The 18,573-nt window shown below is 33.4% G+C and overlaps 3 protein-coding genes and 1 pseudogene across 3 annotated transcripts; 2 read left to right on the forward strand and 2 right to left on the reverse strand.

The window, feature by feature from the left end:
- Positions 1 to 7,091: 7,091 nt before the first annotated feature.
- LOC120151259 (aquaporin NIP1-2-like) lies at positions 7,092 to 8,555 on the forward strand. Its single transcript, XM_039163772.1, has 5 exons — positions 7,092 to 7,235; positions 7,323 to 7,547; positions 7,619 to 7,816; positions 8,142 to 8,203; positions 8,348 to 8,555. Exons 1-5 carry the CDS (start codon positions 7,092 to 7,094, stop codon positions 8,553 to 8,555), a joined length of 837 nt encoding a protein of 278 aa, XP_039019703.1.
- Positions 8,556 to 8,981: 426 nt separating this feature from the next.
- On the forward strand, positions 8,982 to 11,855 carry LOC120151260 (annotated as a pseudogene).
- A 102-nt stretch (positions 11,856 to 11,957) lies between these two features.
- Positions 11,958 to 12,418, reverse strand: LOC120151261 (pyruvate dehydrogenase E1 component subunit beta-3, chloroplastic-like). Its single transcript, XM_039163774.1, has 2 exons — positions 12,377 to 12,418; positions 11,958 to 12,278 (listed from the first exon to the last, which is right to left on the reverse strand). The coding sequence occupies exons 1-2, from the start codon at positions 12,416 to 12,418 to the stop codon at positions 11,958 to 11,960; spliced, it is 363 nt and encodes a 120-aa protein (XP_039019705.1).
- Positions 12,419 to 15,278: 2,860 nt separating this feature from the next.
- Positions 15,279 to 16,850, reverse strand: LOC120151262 (putative UPF0481 protein At3g02645). Its single transcript, XM_039163775.1, has one exon. It carries the CDS (start codon positions 16,848 to 16,850, stop codon positions 15,279 to 15,281), a length of 1,572 nt encoding a protein of 523 aa, XP_039019706.1.
- Between the last annotated feature and the right edge of the window lie 1,723 nt (positions 16,851 to 18,573).

Raw genomic sequence — 18,573 nt, forward strand, 5'->3', positions numbered from 1 at the left:
AAAACAACGTCGAGAAATACTTTACTCAATTTTTTATAACGAGGATACCACCGGCAATCGGAACACCAATTCTATCCAGGTAAGTCATTGGATTTGTATCTATTTATTGAATTATTTATAGAATCATTGTATTTAGGGTTTTAATTCTAACTTTTTTCTCCCTGATACCCTTTGATCTTTTGAACTATAGGTGGCACTTTATTGCTGAATTCAAGCTAATACATTTTAATTGGGGATTTTTGTAAATGATTTTAATTTTTTAATCTTATTTTTTACTTTTATAATTGAGGCCCTAAATTTTTCAATTTCATAAAATTCTCAATTTTTCATCTATTTTTTCATCTCTCTTGTTAATTCATTTAATTTTGAATTAAATCTAATAATATTTGTCTCTTTTTAAAAATTTTATTTTTCAACTTATCAAATATTCTTTAACTTTTATTTTTCTTCAATCTCAATCTAACGATAAAAAAAATATGATATTCTTTATTTTTTTAATTTATTATTCAAAATCAAGCCCCATATCATTATTCATATCCACACTCGATTTTTTATTCTCGTAATTGTATTCAAGGTATTCTCTTACCAAAACAATGAAAACTATGTCCGAAAAAGTTTAATCACGATTTGTTCATATAATTTTAAATGAATTGTTCAAAGTAATATAACGTACTTTCGTTCTATAAAGGTTTATTTGTGAGTTTTTGTTTAGTCCCGGAAATGTTCAACGTCGGTGCATCGAATATAAATCCTTTTGTATTTATATTTTATATATTGATCGTTTGCTTATTCCTATTGGTGTTAATAATAGAATACTTTTGCTCGATGATCGATTGAAGGGAGCTTTGTCGCCACTCGGGTACCAGAGAATTCCCGATGGCAGCTACTCAATGACTGCATCAGACATACTTCTCGGCTCCATGCCTCGGCCACCTGCTGCTGCCGTTCTCTACCGAGCGCTTTCCGATTTATATAACAGGCTAAGTTATATAAAAAGGAGACTTAAATGAACGATATAGATAAATATAAAAAAAATAAACAATTTGAGTAAGATAATATAAAACATGTCATGAGTATGACTGAGCAATGAAACCGAAAATTCGATCCGAATCGGACTATTCGATCACAGAATCCTAGATTTCTTGGATTTGAGATTCACATATAGTTTTAGATATTCGCTGGCTTGTTCTTATGATTGAGATCGATGTTCCGAGTGAGGATTTCGCCTGATTACCGTTGTTGAGTCCGATTCACAAGTGAAATATTGGCTATTGAGGTCGGTTGATAGTTGATAGCTCGGAATTTGAGTTTAGGGAGTTTGAGATTCACATATAGGGAAATTCTTTGGAATGGATGATGCTCCGATTAGCTCGAGTTCACTGCCTCTGTTCCTTGTCAAAACGTACGAAAGGGTGGACGATCCTTCAACGGATTCCTCCTTGTCTTGCGGTGCAAGCAATAGAAGTTTCCTCGTATGGAATACGATGTAATTCGCGAGGGATTTGCTTCCGAGATCCTTCAAACACAACAACTTTTCTAACTTCATCAGGCAGATTAATTAATATATGTGCCAGCAACTTGTTCATTTGTTGCCTCTGAACCTGTTACAGCAAAGGAAAGAAATTTTACGAATCGAATCGGGCTCGTAAATGGCGAGAAAACCGACAAGAGCAAGAACCAGGTCCCGAGCTGTGGTGAAATGGTGTCGAAGTGAAGCTTTAGACGATGTATGCTTCAAAAAGGCTGAAGCTTGGCGCTTGCCTCAACATGATTTTCTTTGTAATTGATTGATTCATAGGTTTATTTATGAATGAAATATAGTTCATTTGATCTTCTTAATAATTTGTTTTTTTGTTGTTGATTATGTTATTTTTTCTGTTGATTTAATTTATCATCCTCATAATTTTTTTTATTCATTGGCAAGACGTAACTGTTAAAACTCGAGACTTTTGAAAAGAATAACATTATATTTTATCACTTAGATCATATAGTTAATGAATTTTACATTGTATATATTATTTAAGATAAATTACACGTTTAGTATATAAACTATCAATTTTAGTATTTAAACTTTTAATTTTTTTCAAAATCATATTGAATGTTTAATTTTTGTTTCATTTTAGTACTTTTAAAAACTTAACTGCATTTTTATGGGTAAATTACATTGTTCATCTTAACTATCTTCTTACTCCTATTTTGCTCACTAAAGTTTAAAAAATTTCAATTTAATTGCTCAACTTTCAAATTGCTCCTATTTTAATCACTCTAATTTATTTTATCAATAATTTTTTTGACGTGATTTTTTTATTATTTTTTGTTAGTTTAAAATAAAAAAATATATTTGAACGTTAGAATGCTTAAATTAGGAGTATTTTGAAAGTTAACTAATTAAATTAAAAACAATTAAACTTTAGTGACCAAAATAGGAATGAGAAGATAGTTGAGTGATTATTTATACAATTTACCTAAAAAAGGTGTCACGTGCAAATCACAATGGTGAGGTACTAAAACGAAACAACAACAAAAACTAAACGTTAGATATGATTTTAATTTTTTTTAAAGTTATACTAAAATGAACCAAAACCGATGATTTAGATACTAAACATGTAACTTATCCTTTTATTTATTATAGCATTGTTTAATTTGCCATATTATATTCCAAACAAATTGAATTCATATAGTTGATAGTCTGTTTCAAATCCTTATCTGTATTGAAAATGACATCAAACATTTTTTTTTTTTTGGTTACAAAGAGAAAGGAGAACTAAGCAATAGTGAAACCTCTGGGATACATAACACCCCTCATGTAGGCATCGAAGTAGGAGCAAACTTCTCTCGGAGGCGACTCATAGATGACAAGCTCCTCAGTGAGGCTGCAGCCCATTTTCGATGAAACAACGGCACAAAAGTTTCCTTCCCGATACGTGTGGTGAAGCATCACATACCAAATACGAGCAAGAATGCTCCAAATTTCCTCTATCACTGATCCCAGTGGGTGAATCCAAGTATTGCCGCTTTCAATTAGTTGGAGAGTAGTTGTAGCATCAACTTCACAATCCACATTGTTAAATCCATAATTCCAAGCCATCATAAGACCCGTTCATAAGGTATCTTGGTCAGGATGATGGACAGGTATCGTAGTGTAGAGATTTATTCAGTTCGAGTTGACTCGACATCCTGATAAATCTACAGGAATCATGAATTCCGTAAATTATCGTTTCCTTCCTTATTGGACCAAGTTACTAAGAATCCTCCAGTAATCAAAATGTCCAAAATACCCCTTATAACTTAAATGATGGAATCATGCCTGTTATATTCGAATCTTAAAAATTGACATAAGGTTCTTAAATACCTTTTTGACGCACCTGAAATCCTAAATGGTTTTGAAACATCAATTTTTGAATGTCTCATTAGTTTCGTTAGTAATCAACCCCTTTTAATAGAGACTTCATCCCTGAAAATCCGATCAATTTACATAAGTTGCATCTTTTTTATATAAAGTATAATTTCTGATATATGGTTTCTAACTACTTGTTTCCGAACTCTAGTTTTTTATTTCTGATACAAGGTACAATTGGCTTGTAATTTGTCTACTATCTGATATGTTTAATTGGGGTACTATCTAGGTAGGTGTCTAGAGACTTGAGGTTCCGCTAACTGGTAATTTCTTTTTGTTCTAATCTTCCATATTAGACTCCTAGATCCTAGGGGTTCTGGGTAAGTCCTTACGGATGTCTGTTCTAGGGATTTGCATTTGGTGTACGGTTGGAGGGTAACTTTGTGCTTTAAATAAAAACCTAATTTCTGATTTATGTTTTCTGATATATAATATATTTGGCTCATGATCTCTGACTGGTTACTGTTAAATTGATTTATAGTGGGGTATTGATTGGGTAGGATGGAGTCTCTAAGATTCAGCTAGCTGGTAATTACTTTCTGTTCTGATCTTCCATATTGGACTCTTAGACCCTAGGGGTCTTGGGTTAGTCCTTATGAATGTATGTTTTGGGATATTTCACATAGTGTGGGTGGAAAGTAATACAATGATTTTAAAAACTTGTTTTAAAATAAATTACTATTGTTTTTAAGCTATGATTACATTTTATTATGGTTTTGAGGGAACACATTAGACACATGTTTTTTGTCTTCAAAATCTAGTCCTCAGAACTATAAGCTTCCTATCTTTTACCTGAAGAAATATCAGTGGAGCCCTAGCTTATCATGAAAACTTGTAGATACCTAAACCAATGAGACATTTATGCTTGTCATTTATCTACATGTCCTTCAGCATCATTTGGTAGTTTTGAATTATTGAGTTTCCCATAGTTCACTCTGTTGCTTACCATTTCAGGTTAAAAGAATTGATCTAGTACAGTATCGACAGTAGTAGTGGGAGTTCCTTCAGCTTTGCTGACAGAGTACGATACAAGTGTAATTGGAGGCATGTAAGTCATAGTGGACTTTTATTATGAGTCTGCAACTTGTATGATTTCAATTCTGATTTTAATATGTGAATGATTTTTTGAACTTGTATTTTATTTATAAATTGTTTTATGATTTTACATGTTTTAACAAAAATTTTAAATTTTCATGGATTTTTATCATGGGTCGCTTCGGTAGTTTTAATGTGACACCTCAAATTGGATCGGATCACCCGTATTAGTCTAAAGGTGTTACTACAAATTTCGGTGCCCATTTTAACCCGGGGATCACCATTGCTTTGGCAACCTGCAAAAGATTCACTCTCAAACAGGCAAATGGTTCTTTTAACCTTAGTTTTGATCTTATTCAAAGCTTGATTTGATTTGTTTGGTTGATTTAGGAGTCGTTTTATAGTGACTCAAGGAACGAACTTTAACTTTTTGAGACAAGCACGTTTTTAATAAAAAATTTAACCCAGGGAACGAACTTTAACTTAAAAAATTTAAGGGACGAAAACAGGTTTTTAATAAAATATACATAAAAAATCTAAAATATATGTAATTTTATATTTTTAGAGGAGGAGCGAGCGCCCACCACCTCCCCTGAATCCATCCCTGTTTGCGAATGAAATTGAGTTAATTTGATAAATTTGATATGAGTAATAATCTGAGTTTTTGTTATTTTTTATTCTTTTGTTGATTTTTTTACTCTTTGATTTGCTGAGCTATGTAAGTTTGAGTTTATCTAAAGTTTCAGTGACTTTGCTTTTATTTCTTCAAAGGTCATATTCTCGTATCATGTCTAAATATATGTAAGATACATGTAGTTCAAAACTAGGTTTATATAATCACAACATAACAATTAAAATTAATTTAGGGTAAACTACATATTTAGTATCTAAACTATCAATTTTGATTCATTTTAGTATCTAAACTATCAGTTTTGATCCATTTTAATATCTAACATTTTAATGTTTTCTAAAACTATACCTAACTTTAGTTTTTGTTTCATTTTAGTACCTTTTCAGTTAAAACTTAACGGACAGGCTGACTCCGTACAATGGATCATGAGAGAATGACGAGTTGACCAACTTAGTCCAGTTTCAGGCCCATCGAATAGTTGATGACGGAGATCGAAGGATGAATAAGTCAAATAGTCCATCGTCGCTTTGGGGAGATTGATGCATTTTCCAATAAAACCGAGGTTGAAATCACATTCAGGGGGTCAAAAAGGTGTGGGCTGGAAAGTTTGGGCTTCATCGGCCGATGGATGCGACGGTTGACGAGCCCGTCCGTTAAGTTTTTAACGGCGGGTTACTAAAATGAAACAAAAACTAAACGCTAGGTATGATTTTAAAAAACTGAAAGTTTAAATACTAAAACATACCAAAACTAATAGTTTAGGTACTAAATACGTAATTTACCCTAAAATTTATTAACATTTTAAACACAAAAACGATAAAATGTTTAAAAAATATTTATTTAATCAAATATTAAAATTTTTAACATATTTATTGTAGCATTAATTAATTTACCGTACTTCAGTACATTCCAAATAATTCGAATTCATATGGATAATGACAGTCTGTTTCAAATCCTATTTGTATTGAAAATGATATGAAACGTTTTAATGTAACATCAGTAATAATGTTTTGATATCCTACATTTCTATGTATGTATATAGGGATCAACATATAATTTTAAGATTTTAAGGGGGTTTAAGAGCAAATTACCATTTGATACTTATCTTTATCAAATATTACATATTCGATGTCTGAATTTATTACTTTTACAAACATAGTACTTGTATTTTTCTTTGAACCAATTTAATATTTATAAATATTTTTTAAACATTACACATTTGATATTTTTATTTCTCATGCATCATACAAATAATTGATGTTAAAAAACCTAAAGTAATAAAATAAATCATTTTAAATTAAATTATTTAAATTTGTTCTAAATTACAACAATGGGAAATTTAGATTCTTTGAAATATTTGTCATAACAAATATATGTGTCAAAATTCAATATTTTGACAAATATAAGTATCAAATAAAAAACAACAATAAATAATTTTGGGTACCAAATGTGTCAATTATAAATATAAAAATAGTTTATAAATAAACAAAAGGGTAAATTATGTGTTTATACTTAAACTATCAGTTTTGATCCTTTTTAATACCTAACTTTCAATTTTTTCAAAATCATACCTCAAATTTAGTTTTTGTTTCATTTTAGTACCCTTATTCAAAATTTAACGTTAAGTTTTGAAAACAATTGAAAGTTTAGGTTCTAAAATGGACCAAAATTGATAGTTTAGGTACTAAACGCTTTAAATTTTTAACTGTGGGGTACTAGAATGAAACAAAAATTAAATATTAGGTATGATTTTAAAAAAAATAAAAGTTTATGTACTAAAATACTAAAACTAATAGTTTAGATAATAAATACGTAGTTTATCCTAAACAAAAATGAAAGTAACAAATTCAAGCACCAAATTGTATATTAAACCAAAGAAAAGAAAAAACTTCTGGTAAATGGTGAATGTTTTAGATTGACTTGCATGATTGCATCGTTTTCTGTCCTTTTACTTTGTAGTTTCACTTCATTTCCACTCATCTTCTTCTCCTTCTTCCCTGAGTTTCTTAATACAATCCAAGTTCGGCCATGGCTGAAATCTCCGAGATCAATGGAGCCAATGCATTTTCGATTTTGAATGTCAAAGATGAACCCAATGGTCAAAATCCTCCTCCATCATCCGCCATTACCAAAGAATCTCACGTGTTCTTCTCAACACATTTCATTCAGAAGGTGTGTGTGTGTGTGTGTGTATATGTTGCTTTAATGCTTTTGTTTTCAAGAAACAGAAATGGTGATTTTGTTATTTATAATTTGCAGTTGTTGGCGGAGGTTTTGGGCACATACTTTCTGATATTCGCCGGCTGCGCATCCGTAGTTGTCAACGTCAACAACGACAAGGTCGTGTCGCTGCCAGGAATATCGGTGGTGTGGGGCTTAGCCGTGACGGTCTTGGTTTATTCATTGGGACACATCTCCGGCGCCCATTTTAATCCGGCGGTCACCATTGCTTTTGCAACCTGCAAAAGATTCCCAATCAAACAGGCAAGTGGCGCCGTTTTGTATACTTTTGATCACGTATTTATGATTATATTTGATTTGATTTGTTGATTTAGGTGTCGTTTTATATTTTGGCTCAATTTATCGGCTCTACGATGGCGGCCGTGACCCTCCGGCTGCTGTTTAGAGGTCCGCTTGATGTCTTTGCTGGAACGTCGCCACGGGGGTCGGACTTACAAGCATTCGTGATCGAGTTCATCATCACTTTCTACCTTATGTTCATTGTGTCCGGTGTCGCCACTGATGATAGGGCTGTAAGTTCCCCATCATCATCTCATTCATAATATTAAATTACGACGATATTTGTTACGAATGTTACAATCGTTACGCAACGTATAATGATTATCCAATAAGCGATCTCTTACGACGTTAAATGACAGTTTTAGACAGAAAAATTCGTCATGTGATTTTCTCATTGATATTGTAATTTGTGGCTCAAATGTCATTTATTATAACACTGATTAATTTGCCTAATTTTAAGCATTTTAATCAAATCATTTTGTAATCTTATCTGTAATATTGAAAATGACAAAAAATAAGTTCTGATTCTGTTACCTTTCCATATTCGTATGCATACAGGTTGGAGAACTCGCAGGACTTGCCGTTGGCTCCATCGTGGTACTTAACGTGTTGTTTGCTGGGTATTACCTTTTCTTAACCAACTTTTAACCTCTTTTCCGTTTCGGGTTCGAGTCAAGCTTTGAGTCAGTCACGATGAGCTAGGGATACCTGAGTTTGTTAGTTATGTTTGACACTCGAATTTAGTTATTAATTGGGTTCGACAGGCCGATAACCGGAGCATCGATGAACCCAGCAAGGAGCTTGGGGCCTGCAATTGTGTGGAATCGATACAAGGGGATATGGATTTATCTTACATCGCCCATCGTCGGGGCAGTGTCGGGTGCTTGGGTTTATAATATGTTGAGGTCCAGCAACAAGCCCTTGCCAAGCATCACCAAGGGTGCTTCTTTCCTCAAAACTTCATGTAAGTGATATCAAAAAAGAAAACTTTCTATTTATTAATGTAAAAGGGCGTTAATTGTCTTATTAATACCTTCAAATCTGAATCACTTCAAATCCGTGGTTGTCACCGGTGCCTGCCGGTAGAACCATCCGTTTTCCTCGTTCGCGGGAGAAGAATACATCTACAACAGACCGAAATGAACAACAATTCCTTTCCGTGCTTGCTTTCGCTGCCCATGCTTAGCCTATAACATGGAAATGTATTAATAACAGTTCATTCCTAAGTTAGAGAAGTTAAAAGAAACAATAATTATTACCGTTCGCTCAAGAAGCTTAACATGCATGCCATTTCTCCGGTCATGTTCATTGTTCAAAGCAGCCACCTAATCCAAATACCAAATGGTGCTCCAAATCAGTTCATCAAAAATTTAAGCATGACATCAGTTACAAAGACTAATGACTTCTTTGACACTTGCAGCCTTTTCAGCCGCTTCCACAGTCTCAAACTCCACCAGAGCATGTAACTAATCAAGTCCGACGATGACAACGAATGTTGAAATGCCGACTGGGATACAAAACTGACAACCCAAAAGGTCTAAACAACTCAAAATATTGTTCATTTGGTATAAGCTTTAATGCTTTGTTTAATGTCCAAGAAAATGATACTCCCAATGCTAAACAGGCTAGGTTATTGGAATGTTGAACTAAGGTTTACTTTTGTATGCTTTTCCTCTTGTAGCAAATCAGATTGTATCTCCAAAACTATGTTATTTGTGTATACTAATGTAGAGAACTAGAAGAGCAGCTCTAAAATGGAAAATGCGATTTGAACGTATACACAGAAAGGTAAAAGGTCTCTGATAGCTTTAATTTCTTGTGACATATTGTGTAGCAAAACCAACTTTACCTGCAAATTTCGAGGATGAGACGTGGGCGAAGCTGAAGTCAGCCATTAATGCTATATTTTTGAAGCAGCCAGATTCTTGTGACATGGAAAAGCTTTATCAGCCATTAATGCTGTTTTTACTATCCATTTGCGTTTTGACTGATATTATCTCTTTGATAATTGTACATGTTTCCCTTAGGCTGTTAACAATCTTTGCCTGCACAAGCTAGGAGGAAGGCTTTACCAACGGATTGAAAAAGAGTGCGAAGAACATATGTCTGTGGGACTAGGATCTTTGGTTGGACAAAGCCCAGATCTGGTAGTTTTCTTATCACTCGTTGAGAAATGTTGGCAAGATCTTTGTGATCAAATGTTGATGATTCGCAGTATAGCCTTGTTTCTAGACAGAATATATGTTAAACAAACCCCAACTGTACGTTCATTGTGGGACATGGGCTTGCATCTCTACGGTAAACATCTTTCTTTGGCTCCTGAAGTTGAGCACAAAACTGTTACTGGTCTTTTAAGAATGATCTAGAGCGAGAGGTAATTCTAATGAAGTTTGATATGAAATATATACATATACATATATATATATATATTCTTCTTTCTTTTTCTTTTGAAGATGTTCACTGCTTTAGGCATTTACTCAGGAAGCTTTGAGAAGCCCTTCCTGGAACACACGTCCGAGTTTTATGCAGCTGAAGGAACAAAATACATGCAGCAATATGATGTTCCAGATTACCTGAAGCATGTTGAGGTGCTTCTCATATTTTATGTTCTCGATCAGCAATGACTAGGGATCTGTATTTTGAAGTGTACATGTTTCATCCTTATAAGAATGTTAATCTACCATATTAGTCCATTTTTATATGGAATACACATGGGGTATCCCCTTATGATTTTTAGGTGGATTATCTTTGTTAAGATTATAGTTGCATTCTTGCAGACCGGGATACATGAAGAACATGAAAGATGCTTACTCTACCTGGATGCTGTTACAAGAAAGCAGCTAATAGCAACGGTGGAAAGGCAACTTCTTGAACGCCATATACATGCCATTATTGATAAGGTATGACCGTATGAATATGAATCTTCAGTTGTTTGTATGCCTGCTAGGAATTGTATCTTTCTGTAGTTATAATTTCACGGGTTTCTGTAGGGATTTACAATGCTTATGGATGGACACTGTATTGAGGACCTCCGGAGGATGTACTTGCTGTTTTCAAGGGTCAATTCTCTTGAACTACTCAGGCGAGCCATAAATTTGTATATTCGGAAAGCTGGGCAGGTCATGGTCATGGATGAAGATAAAGACAAGGACATGGTGCCTTTCTTGTTAGAATTCAAGGCGTCGCTTGACTCAATTTGGGAAGAAAGCTTTTCCAAGAATGAGACACTTTTCATCCACATTAGGGGTGCATTTGAGTATCTTATTAACCTTCGTCAGGTTAGCCCTTCTTTGTCATTTGCATTTGGAGATTATTTTATTTTTGAACTGCATCCTCGTTTTCACAATAAAAACCATTAAATTTACCTTCGTCAGGTTAGCCCTTCTTTGTCATTTGCAGTTATTGCAGGCCAGGACGAAGTTTCCATCGGGAATTGAGATGAGCGTCCTTGTTTTAACAACTAGGTAAATCATATTTCATCATTATATCAATTAAATCATAGCTGCATAATTACTTAGTTATGTTTAGGAATTCAATTCTCTTTTGGCCGTTGAGCTTCACATGTACCGGACGACATATCCACCTAGGGTTCTTCGCCTTCCTCACGAATTGAATGTCTATCAGGTTTGATGCTGGTTTCAGTATGAAACGTTCACTGTTATAGACACCTGGAAGTTTCCTTTATCAAGAAATTATCTAAAGCTATATTCTAGCTGGTGTAACAGGACATCTTTAAGGAGTTCTACTTAAGTGAGTACAGCGGGAGGCGTCAAATGTGGCAAAACTCGTTAGGTCATTGTGTGTTGAAAGCCGATTTTACCAAAGGTAAAAAGGAGCTCACAGTTTCCCTTTTTCATGTTGGTACCATGGTGTCCCGTCGACCCTTGTTTTCCAAGCTGATATATTCTGACGGTTTTCTCGTTTTGTTGCCGTTTACCCTCTAGACTGTAGTTCTGATGTTGTTCAATGATGCCGAAAAGCTTAGCTTCCAAGACATCAAGGACTCTACTTCCATAGAGGATAAGGAATTGAGAAGGACCTTGCAGTCTCTTGCATGCGGGAAAGTACGAGTCCTGCAAAAGGTATGCCGAAAATCCCCTTTTTCTTTGTTCCAAAGCCCGTTTTCTTTTTTCCTTCTCGGTTTGAATTCGCGTGCTGCAGTTTCCGATAGGGAGGGATGTGGAAGATGATGATTCATTCGTTTTCAATGAAGGATTCTCTGCTCCTCTCTATCGTATAAAGGTACATCTATCTGCATTCTGTTATCTCTAGTTTACTTCATCCAAAACTAAATACATCAGTCTTTTTTAAATATAATTACTTGACCTATGCAAGAGTAACGTAACTTTGCCTATGCAATCATTGGTTCTGCTACTACTTGCAGAGTTGCTCGACGGCCGTCACAATCTGAGCAGGTTGAACGACGGTCCATTCCTCCAATGTTCCGGCGTACGGTGTAGGGACGTCCTGTGAAGATAAGCACATAATCGGAGCATCCAAATAATCATGAAAATTCTCGGTGATGTCAGCTGTCAAGCTAGCACCGATACCACCGGTCCGCATGCACTCTTCCACGATAAGAACATGGTGAGTTTTCTTCACCGAGTTCCCGATGGTATAAAGATCGAACGGTTTCAAAGACATGATATCGATTACTTCAGGATCATAACCCTTGTTCACCAATGTTTTAGCTGCCTGCATCACATGATACCTCATCCCAAGGATCATAATTATTGGAGTACTAAAAGTGTAGTTTACCCAAAACAATATGTGGTATATTGATAAAAAAAAACATCGTTTTGGCCATCCTCTATCTCCATGGAAGCTTTAGCCATCGGATTTGCAAATGAATCAGTAAAGCTTTAGCCAACACTAGGGAACAGCGGAGAATTTGATGATCCTTCGATTAATTTGCCTTGGTATATTTATTGGTTTAGTCCCTTTAATTCGATATAATTTGATCCTCTATCATTGTAATGTTAATAAATTAATATATATAAATTAATTGCTCGTTTGATTCCCTTAGTTTTGGAATTGGATAAATAAAGTCTTGGCCCTCTAACTTTTTAGGTTAATTTTCTTTAGGCCCCTCTTAATTTCAAAACTAGATAAATTAAGCCGTTATTCTTACTATTTTTTAAGTTTGAATACTTCTTAAATCCCCATTAATTTTAAGGGTAAATTACGTGGTTTTGGTCCATTTTAGTACTTAAACTTTCAATTTTTCAAAATCATACCTAAAATTTAGTTTTTGTATCATTTTAGTACTCATGTTCAAAATTTAACGTTAAGTTTTGAAAAAAAAATTGAAAGCTTAAGTACTAAAATGGACCAAAACTAATAGTTCAGGTACTAAACAAATTAAGTTTTTAAACGATGGGTACTAAAATGAAACAAAAACTAAACATTAGGTATGGTTTTGAAAAAAATGAAGTTTAGGCACTAAAATGGATCAAAATTGATAGTTTATGTCCTAAACAAATTAAGTTTTTAATGGTGGGTACTAAAATGAAACAAAAACTAAACGTTAGGTATGATTTTGAAAAAAAAAAGTTTAGATACTAAAACATAACAAAACTGATAGTTTAGTTACTAAATGCATAATTAGAATAAGATCACTTTATTTTCAAATTTTAAATTGAGTACTTAATAATTAGGGTATGACTCATTTTTTGTTATTGTTTATATTTGTTTTAATGAAATTTTATTATAGCTCTTTCCTGGTTGGAAAGAGCAACTACGAACCTAAATATGGACGGTAAAACGAACACGAGAGATACCAATATATATATATATATATATATGGACAAAATTTATATTTTTGGCATAGTAAAAGGACTAAACCAAAATTAGACGTTTACTATTTTATCTAAGGTACTTGGTACCACATAAATTATATGGATAAATATACAGTCTGATATATGAATTTAAACTTAAGGTATAATTTAATATTCTATTTAATTATATATCTAAATTTAATTTGTATAATTTTTTATTCAATCATATACTTAAATTTAATTTTTTTTTAATTCAAATGAGTACCCAAATTTTATTTTTTTATAAATATGCACGAACTAAACGATATCGGTAGTAAAATAATTGTTTTTATTCCTTGAGGTCCCGGGTTCGAGCATCAAGAATACTAAGATTGTGAGCGTTCAATGCCAAATAGTTGAGATTTATATTTAAAATATTATATTACACTTATCCAAATTAATAAAAAAAAATATAATTAAATTTCATGTATGATAATATTACACGTTAAATTAAAATGAAATATTTTGTTTTAACTATTATAGTCACTGTAGGTCGTTGAAATCTAAGAATTCTGTTTTGACACTTAATCTATAATGTAAATTTAATTTTGCACACTAATCTTGTGTTTGATCATAATGCTTTTTATATATATATAATTGTTTGAAATGAAATGCAATTTAGTAATATTACGTGACAATGATATCAAAGCACTAATAATATTTAGATTTATTTAGATTAATGTTTATTATTTAAAAATCAACATCAAGGATCATTCTTATAACTTTTAATATGAATGTTTATTTTTCGGTTGTAATTAAACTATTATATATATATATAATATTAAAACTATATATATAATATCAAGGATGAATATTTATTTAAAATTTATTTATTGGTTAATTCAATTTAAAATTAACTGACATAACTAAAACTATTAAATATATATATGGCTAAAGAACGCAAATGGTCCCCTATTGTAGGGTACTACTTTATTAAATTCTTCGGCTATTAAAAGTTACAAAATGATCATTGACTATGGAGTGTTGCTTTGTTGAGTCCCTCGACTATTAGTTACAAAATGGCCATCCGACTATTCATTATGTTCCAAACTCGACCTTTTTCGTTAGAAAATGGCGGTTGTTTAAGCTAGATGTTAATATGATGATTGTGATATGATAGTCATTTGAGATTTTATGATCAGTCTTTTTTTCATATCACAGTCAACAAGTTATCATTCAGCTCAGATATCATCCATTTTTAACGAAAAAATGATGAGTTTAGAACATAATGGATAGTCGGGTGATTATTTTGTAATTTTTAATAGTCGAGAAACTCAACAAAGCGACACTATGTATTCGAAGGACCATTTTATAACTTTTAATAGTCGATGGACTTAATAAAGCTTTACCCTATAGTTGAGGGACCATTTTCATTCTTTATCCTATATATATATTTATATACTTTAAGCTCAGACCTCTAAAGAATGAAGAGTCGATTATTTTCTATATCACATATTTGATTTTTCTTTATTATTATTTTTTTTGTTTCTAATAACTCACGTTTTCCTCTACCTTTATTTCACGTTTTTCTTTGTCTTTGTAAAATATTTTTTTCTACCTTTTAACACATTTTTATCTTCTTCATCGATCATTTGATTATTCCCTTCGTTTAATCAACCTTACCAAATGAATTAAGATACAATAATTATGTTTGATTTATATTATTATGAGTAACTTAAAACATATATAACTAATTATGTTTAAACAATTATCTTGATAATTAATTTTCAAAAATTATAAAATATTTATTAAATTTTATTGACTATTTTACAACAATTTAATAAATTTAATTTAAGGATTTAATCAATTTAACATAATTCAATGATCTCGGTATAATTCACCCTATTATTACTACACGAAGAGAGATGAACCGCGACAATTAATTTTGCCACTCGGAGGTTTGGATATCGTAGAGCCGAGAGCAACTATAAACCGAGCAAAATACGTCTAACGTCGTGAGGAACAGAAACACGACGGCGGCCAGCAGCGTGAGGAACCGCCATGAGCCATAGACGTAGTGCTTCAACACGTTCTTGAGCTTAACCTTCCATGTACCATTGTGATATTTGTTAACGTCTTCGATCACCTTATCCAACAACGGCACTTTGGTTAATCTGATGGACTTGCTCATCCCGTTCCACATGTCGGCGGCCTCCTTGTCGCTCTTCAGACGGTTCCGAATGACACCCTTTTCTCGTAACAGCCTCACGTCCTCCTCTGTGTCGATGATCCCGTTCACCAACTCGGTGTACCGGGCGAAAACGAGCGGTCCTAATACGTACGATGCTTCGTATGCCACCAAGTTCCTAAGGACGACCTCGGTGTTATCGTCGATGGAGGTGATCGGAAGGTGTAATGTGACCGTCTCTACGTCGAATTTGATGCTCGAGATGTTTCCGTTCGTCGGGACGATACGGACGCCGGCTTTCGAGAGGTCGGATACGGATGGGATTGTGATCTCTTCTACCGTGGAATTATCGTCTTCCTTCTCCAGCGCTTTCACTATGTTTGATAGGATTTGCCAGGGAAAATTGAGTATGAACCGGAATGGTTTGTTGAACTGAGTCATTTTCGAAAGCGTCGTCCAAAACTCGATCAAGAGCTGTTTCATTTGATTAGCGCTTTCTTCTTCATCTGTGCGTAAGTGTTCCTTCTGTTCTTCCGATTCGACGACTTGCTCGGAATATTCGGGTGGAATTTGTTCAAGGTTAGGGACAATCATTTGGTAGAGAAAATCCAGAACATGATGACATCTCGAGACATCGATCTTCTTCAAGTTGATCTCCATTGCTTTGAAAGGGGAGAGATCGCCGGAAATTTCCTTTAGCATCGAAACCGTGATATCATCGGCTTTTTCCGACGACGAGTATTGGATTTCCAGCACCTTTCGCAGCACAAAGAACGGGATCTGATTCTCCAGCATCACAGCGTCTCTGAGAATCGAGTCGTGAACCAGTTTCGACATCATCGGACCAATGATCATTTCCTCACGACAGGCTTGGATTCGAAGAAACTCGAGCAAGAACGAAGCGTTGACGGCCATCATCCAAGCCAAAGTTTCACCGTCGACGTCCAAGTACTTGTCGTAACAGGCCCGGATCCTCGGCTCGAGCTTCTGCAGGTGTTGAACGATAGTTGGGAACGAAACACGAGACGGCCGTGATTGCCTCCGGACCCGTCTCGCGGCGGCCAGCTTGTATCTCTCCATCTCGTAAAGCTCCGGACGCCATTGATGATAAGGGCTGATAGCAACCATTTGTGGGGTGTAAAACTCCGGGTTACTCGAAATCAGTGCTTTGGGAACACTGTGGATCGATGCCACAACTTCAGTACCTTCACCATCACCATCATCTTCTTCTTCGTCGAGGAACGAACGGATGTTTATCACCCATCGACATTCATCACGATTAGAAACCAAATCGGATGACCTTCTTGCTTGGGGACAGGACATATCTTTTTTTTTTGTTGTATTGTTTGTGCTCTTATTGTTGTATGTTTCTTTGGGTCGATATGGCTGTACGGTCGACCTGCAGATTCTTTGGCTCTTTGGTGCTTGATGGTAGAGATTATGGGAAATGAGGGGCGCTTTTATAGATGAAATCAAAGGACATTGCATGCAAGGATTGAGTATGAGAGTTCCTATTTTTTAAAGGGTAAATTATGAATTTATTACTTATATTATCAGTTTTGATCCGTTTTAGTACTTAAATTATTAATTTTAGTCTGTTTTAGTATCTAAACTTTCATTTTTTTAAAATAATATCTAAAGTTTAGTTTTTGTTTCATTTTAGTACCCTCGTTCAAAATTGTAGTTTTTGTTTCATTTTAGTTAAGTTTTGAATTTTTTAAAGTTTAGGTACTAAAACGGACCAAGACTAATAGTTTAGGTCCTAAACACATTAAGTTTTTAATGGTAGGTTAATAAAATGAAACAAAAACTAAATGTTAGGAATGGTTTTGAAAAAAAATGAAAGCTTAGATACTAAAATGAGCCAAAATTAATAGTTTAGGTATTAAATGTGTAGTTTATCTTTTAAATTATTTGAGTTGAGTTAATTATTTAAATTTTTATTCAAATTTAATTATAATTATTTATAATATTGTAGTATATATTGATTTTAATTTAGGGTAAATTATAAGATTCAACTTTCGTTTTTGTTTTGTTACTTTGTATATTTTTCACTTAATTTAAGAAACATGATATTTGGTCACTTTCATATTTATTTAATTAAGATATGATCACTTTTATTTAATTTCCTCACTTTTCATCACTGACGATAGTCAAAATTTCAGTGACCAAATATTTCAAAACCGATAAGGTAAGTGGTCATATCTTAATTAAATAAAAATAAATGTGACCACATCTTAATAAAATAAAAAACAAAAGCAATCAAATATTATGATTATTTAATTCAACGAGAAAAAATGAACAAAACTTAGAAGAAAATGACTAATTTTATAATTTACCCTTTAATTTATTAACTTTCTCTATCCATATAATGTAACTTTTATAACGAACTGATGTTTATGAATCTTTGTTCGAGTATGAGCACCATTTAGATGGTATTTATTTACAATTTTTCAACGTACAACGCTTTTTTGAGTCCTCTTAAAATATATAAAATTTAGGATAAAGTACACAAATGTTCCCTCGACTATAGAGTATTATTTTATTGAGTTCTCTAATTATTAAAAGTTACAAAATGATCCCTGACTATAGGATGGTTCTTTTTTAAGTCCCCTAACTATTAAGAGTTACAAAAATGATCACTCGACTATTCTTTATGTTCTAAACTCATCCTTTTTCGTTAAAAATCGATGGTAGTTTGTGTTGGACATTAACCTACTGACTGAGATATGATAGTCGTTTGAGATTATGGGTTCATATTATATCATATCTCAATCAGTAGGTTAACGTCCAACTCAAACTCCCATCAATATTTTAACGGGAAAGTATGAGCTTGGATCACAATGAATAGTCAGGTGATCATTTTATAACTTTCAATAGTCGGGAGACTTAAAAAAATAACGTCATATAGTCAGAGACCATTTGTAACTTTTAATAATCGGATGATTCAATAAAGCAACACCTTATAGTCGGAGACCATTTATTTACTTCACCATAGATTTTATATATAAAGTCTGTTGATTCTATTCGTTCGATTTTAATCAAA

Source organism: Hibiscus syriacus, unplaced genomic scaffold, assembly GCF_006381635.1.
Source record: "Hibiscus syriacus cultivar Baekdansim isolate YM2019G1 unplaced genomic scaffold, ASM638163v2 tig00111036_pilon, whole genome shotgun sequence".
Taxonomy (NCBI): Eukaryota; Viridiplantae; Streptophyta; class Magnoliopsida; order Malvales; family Malvaceae; genus Hibiscus; species Hibiscus syriacus.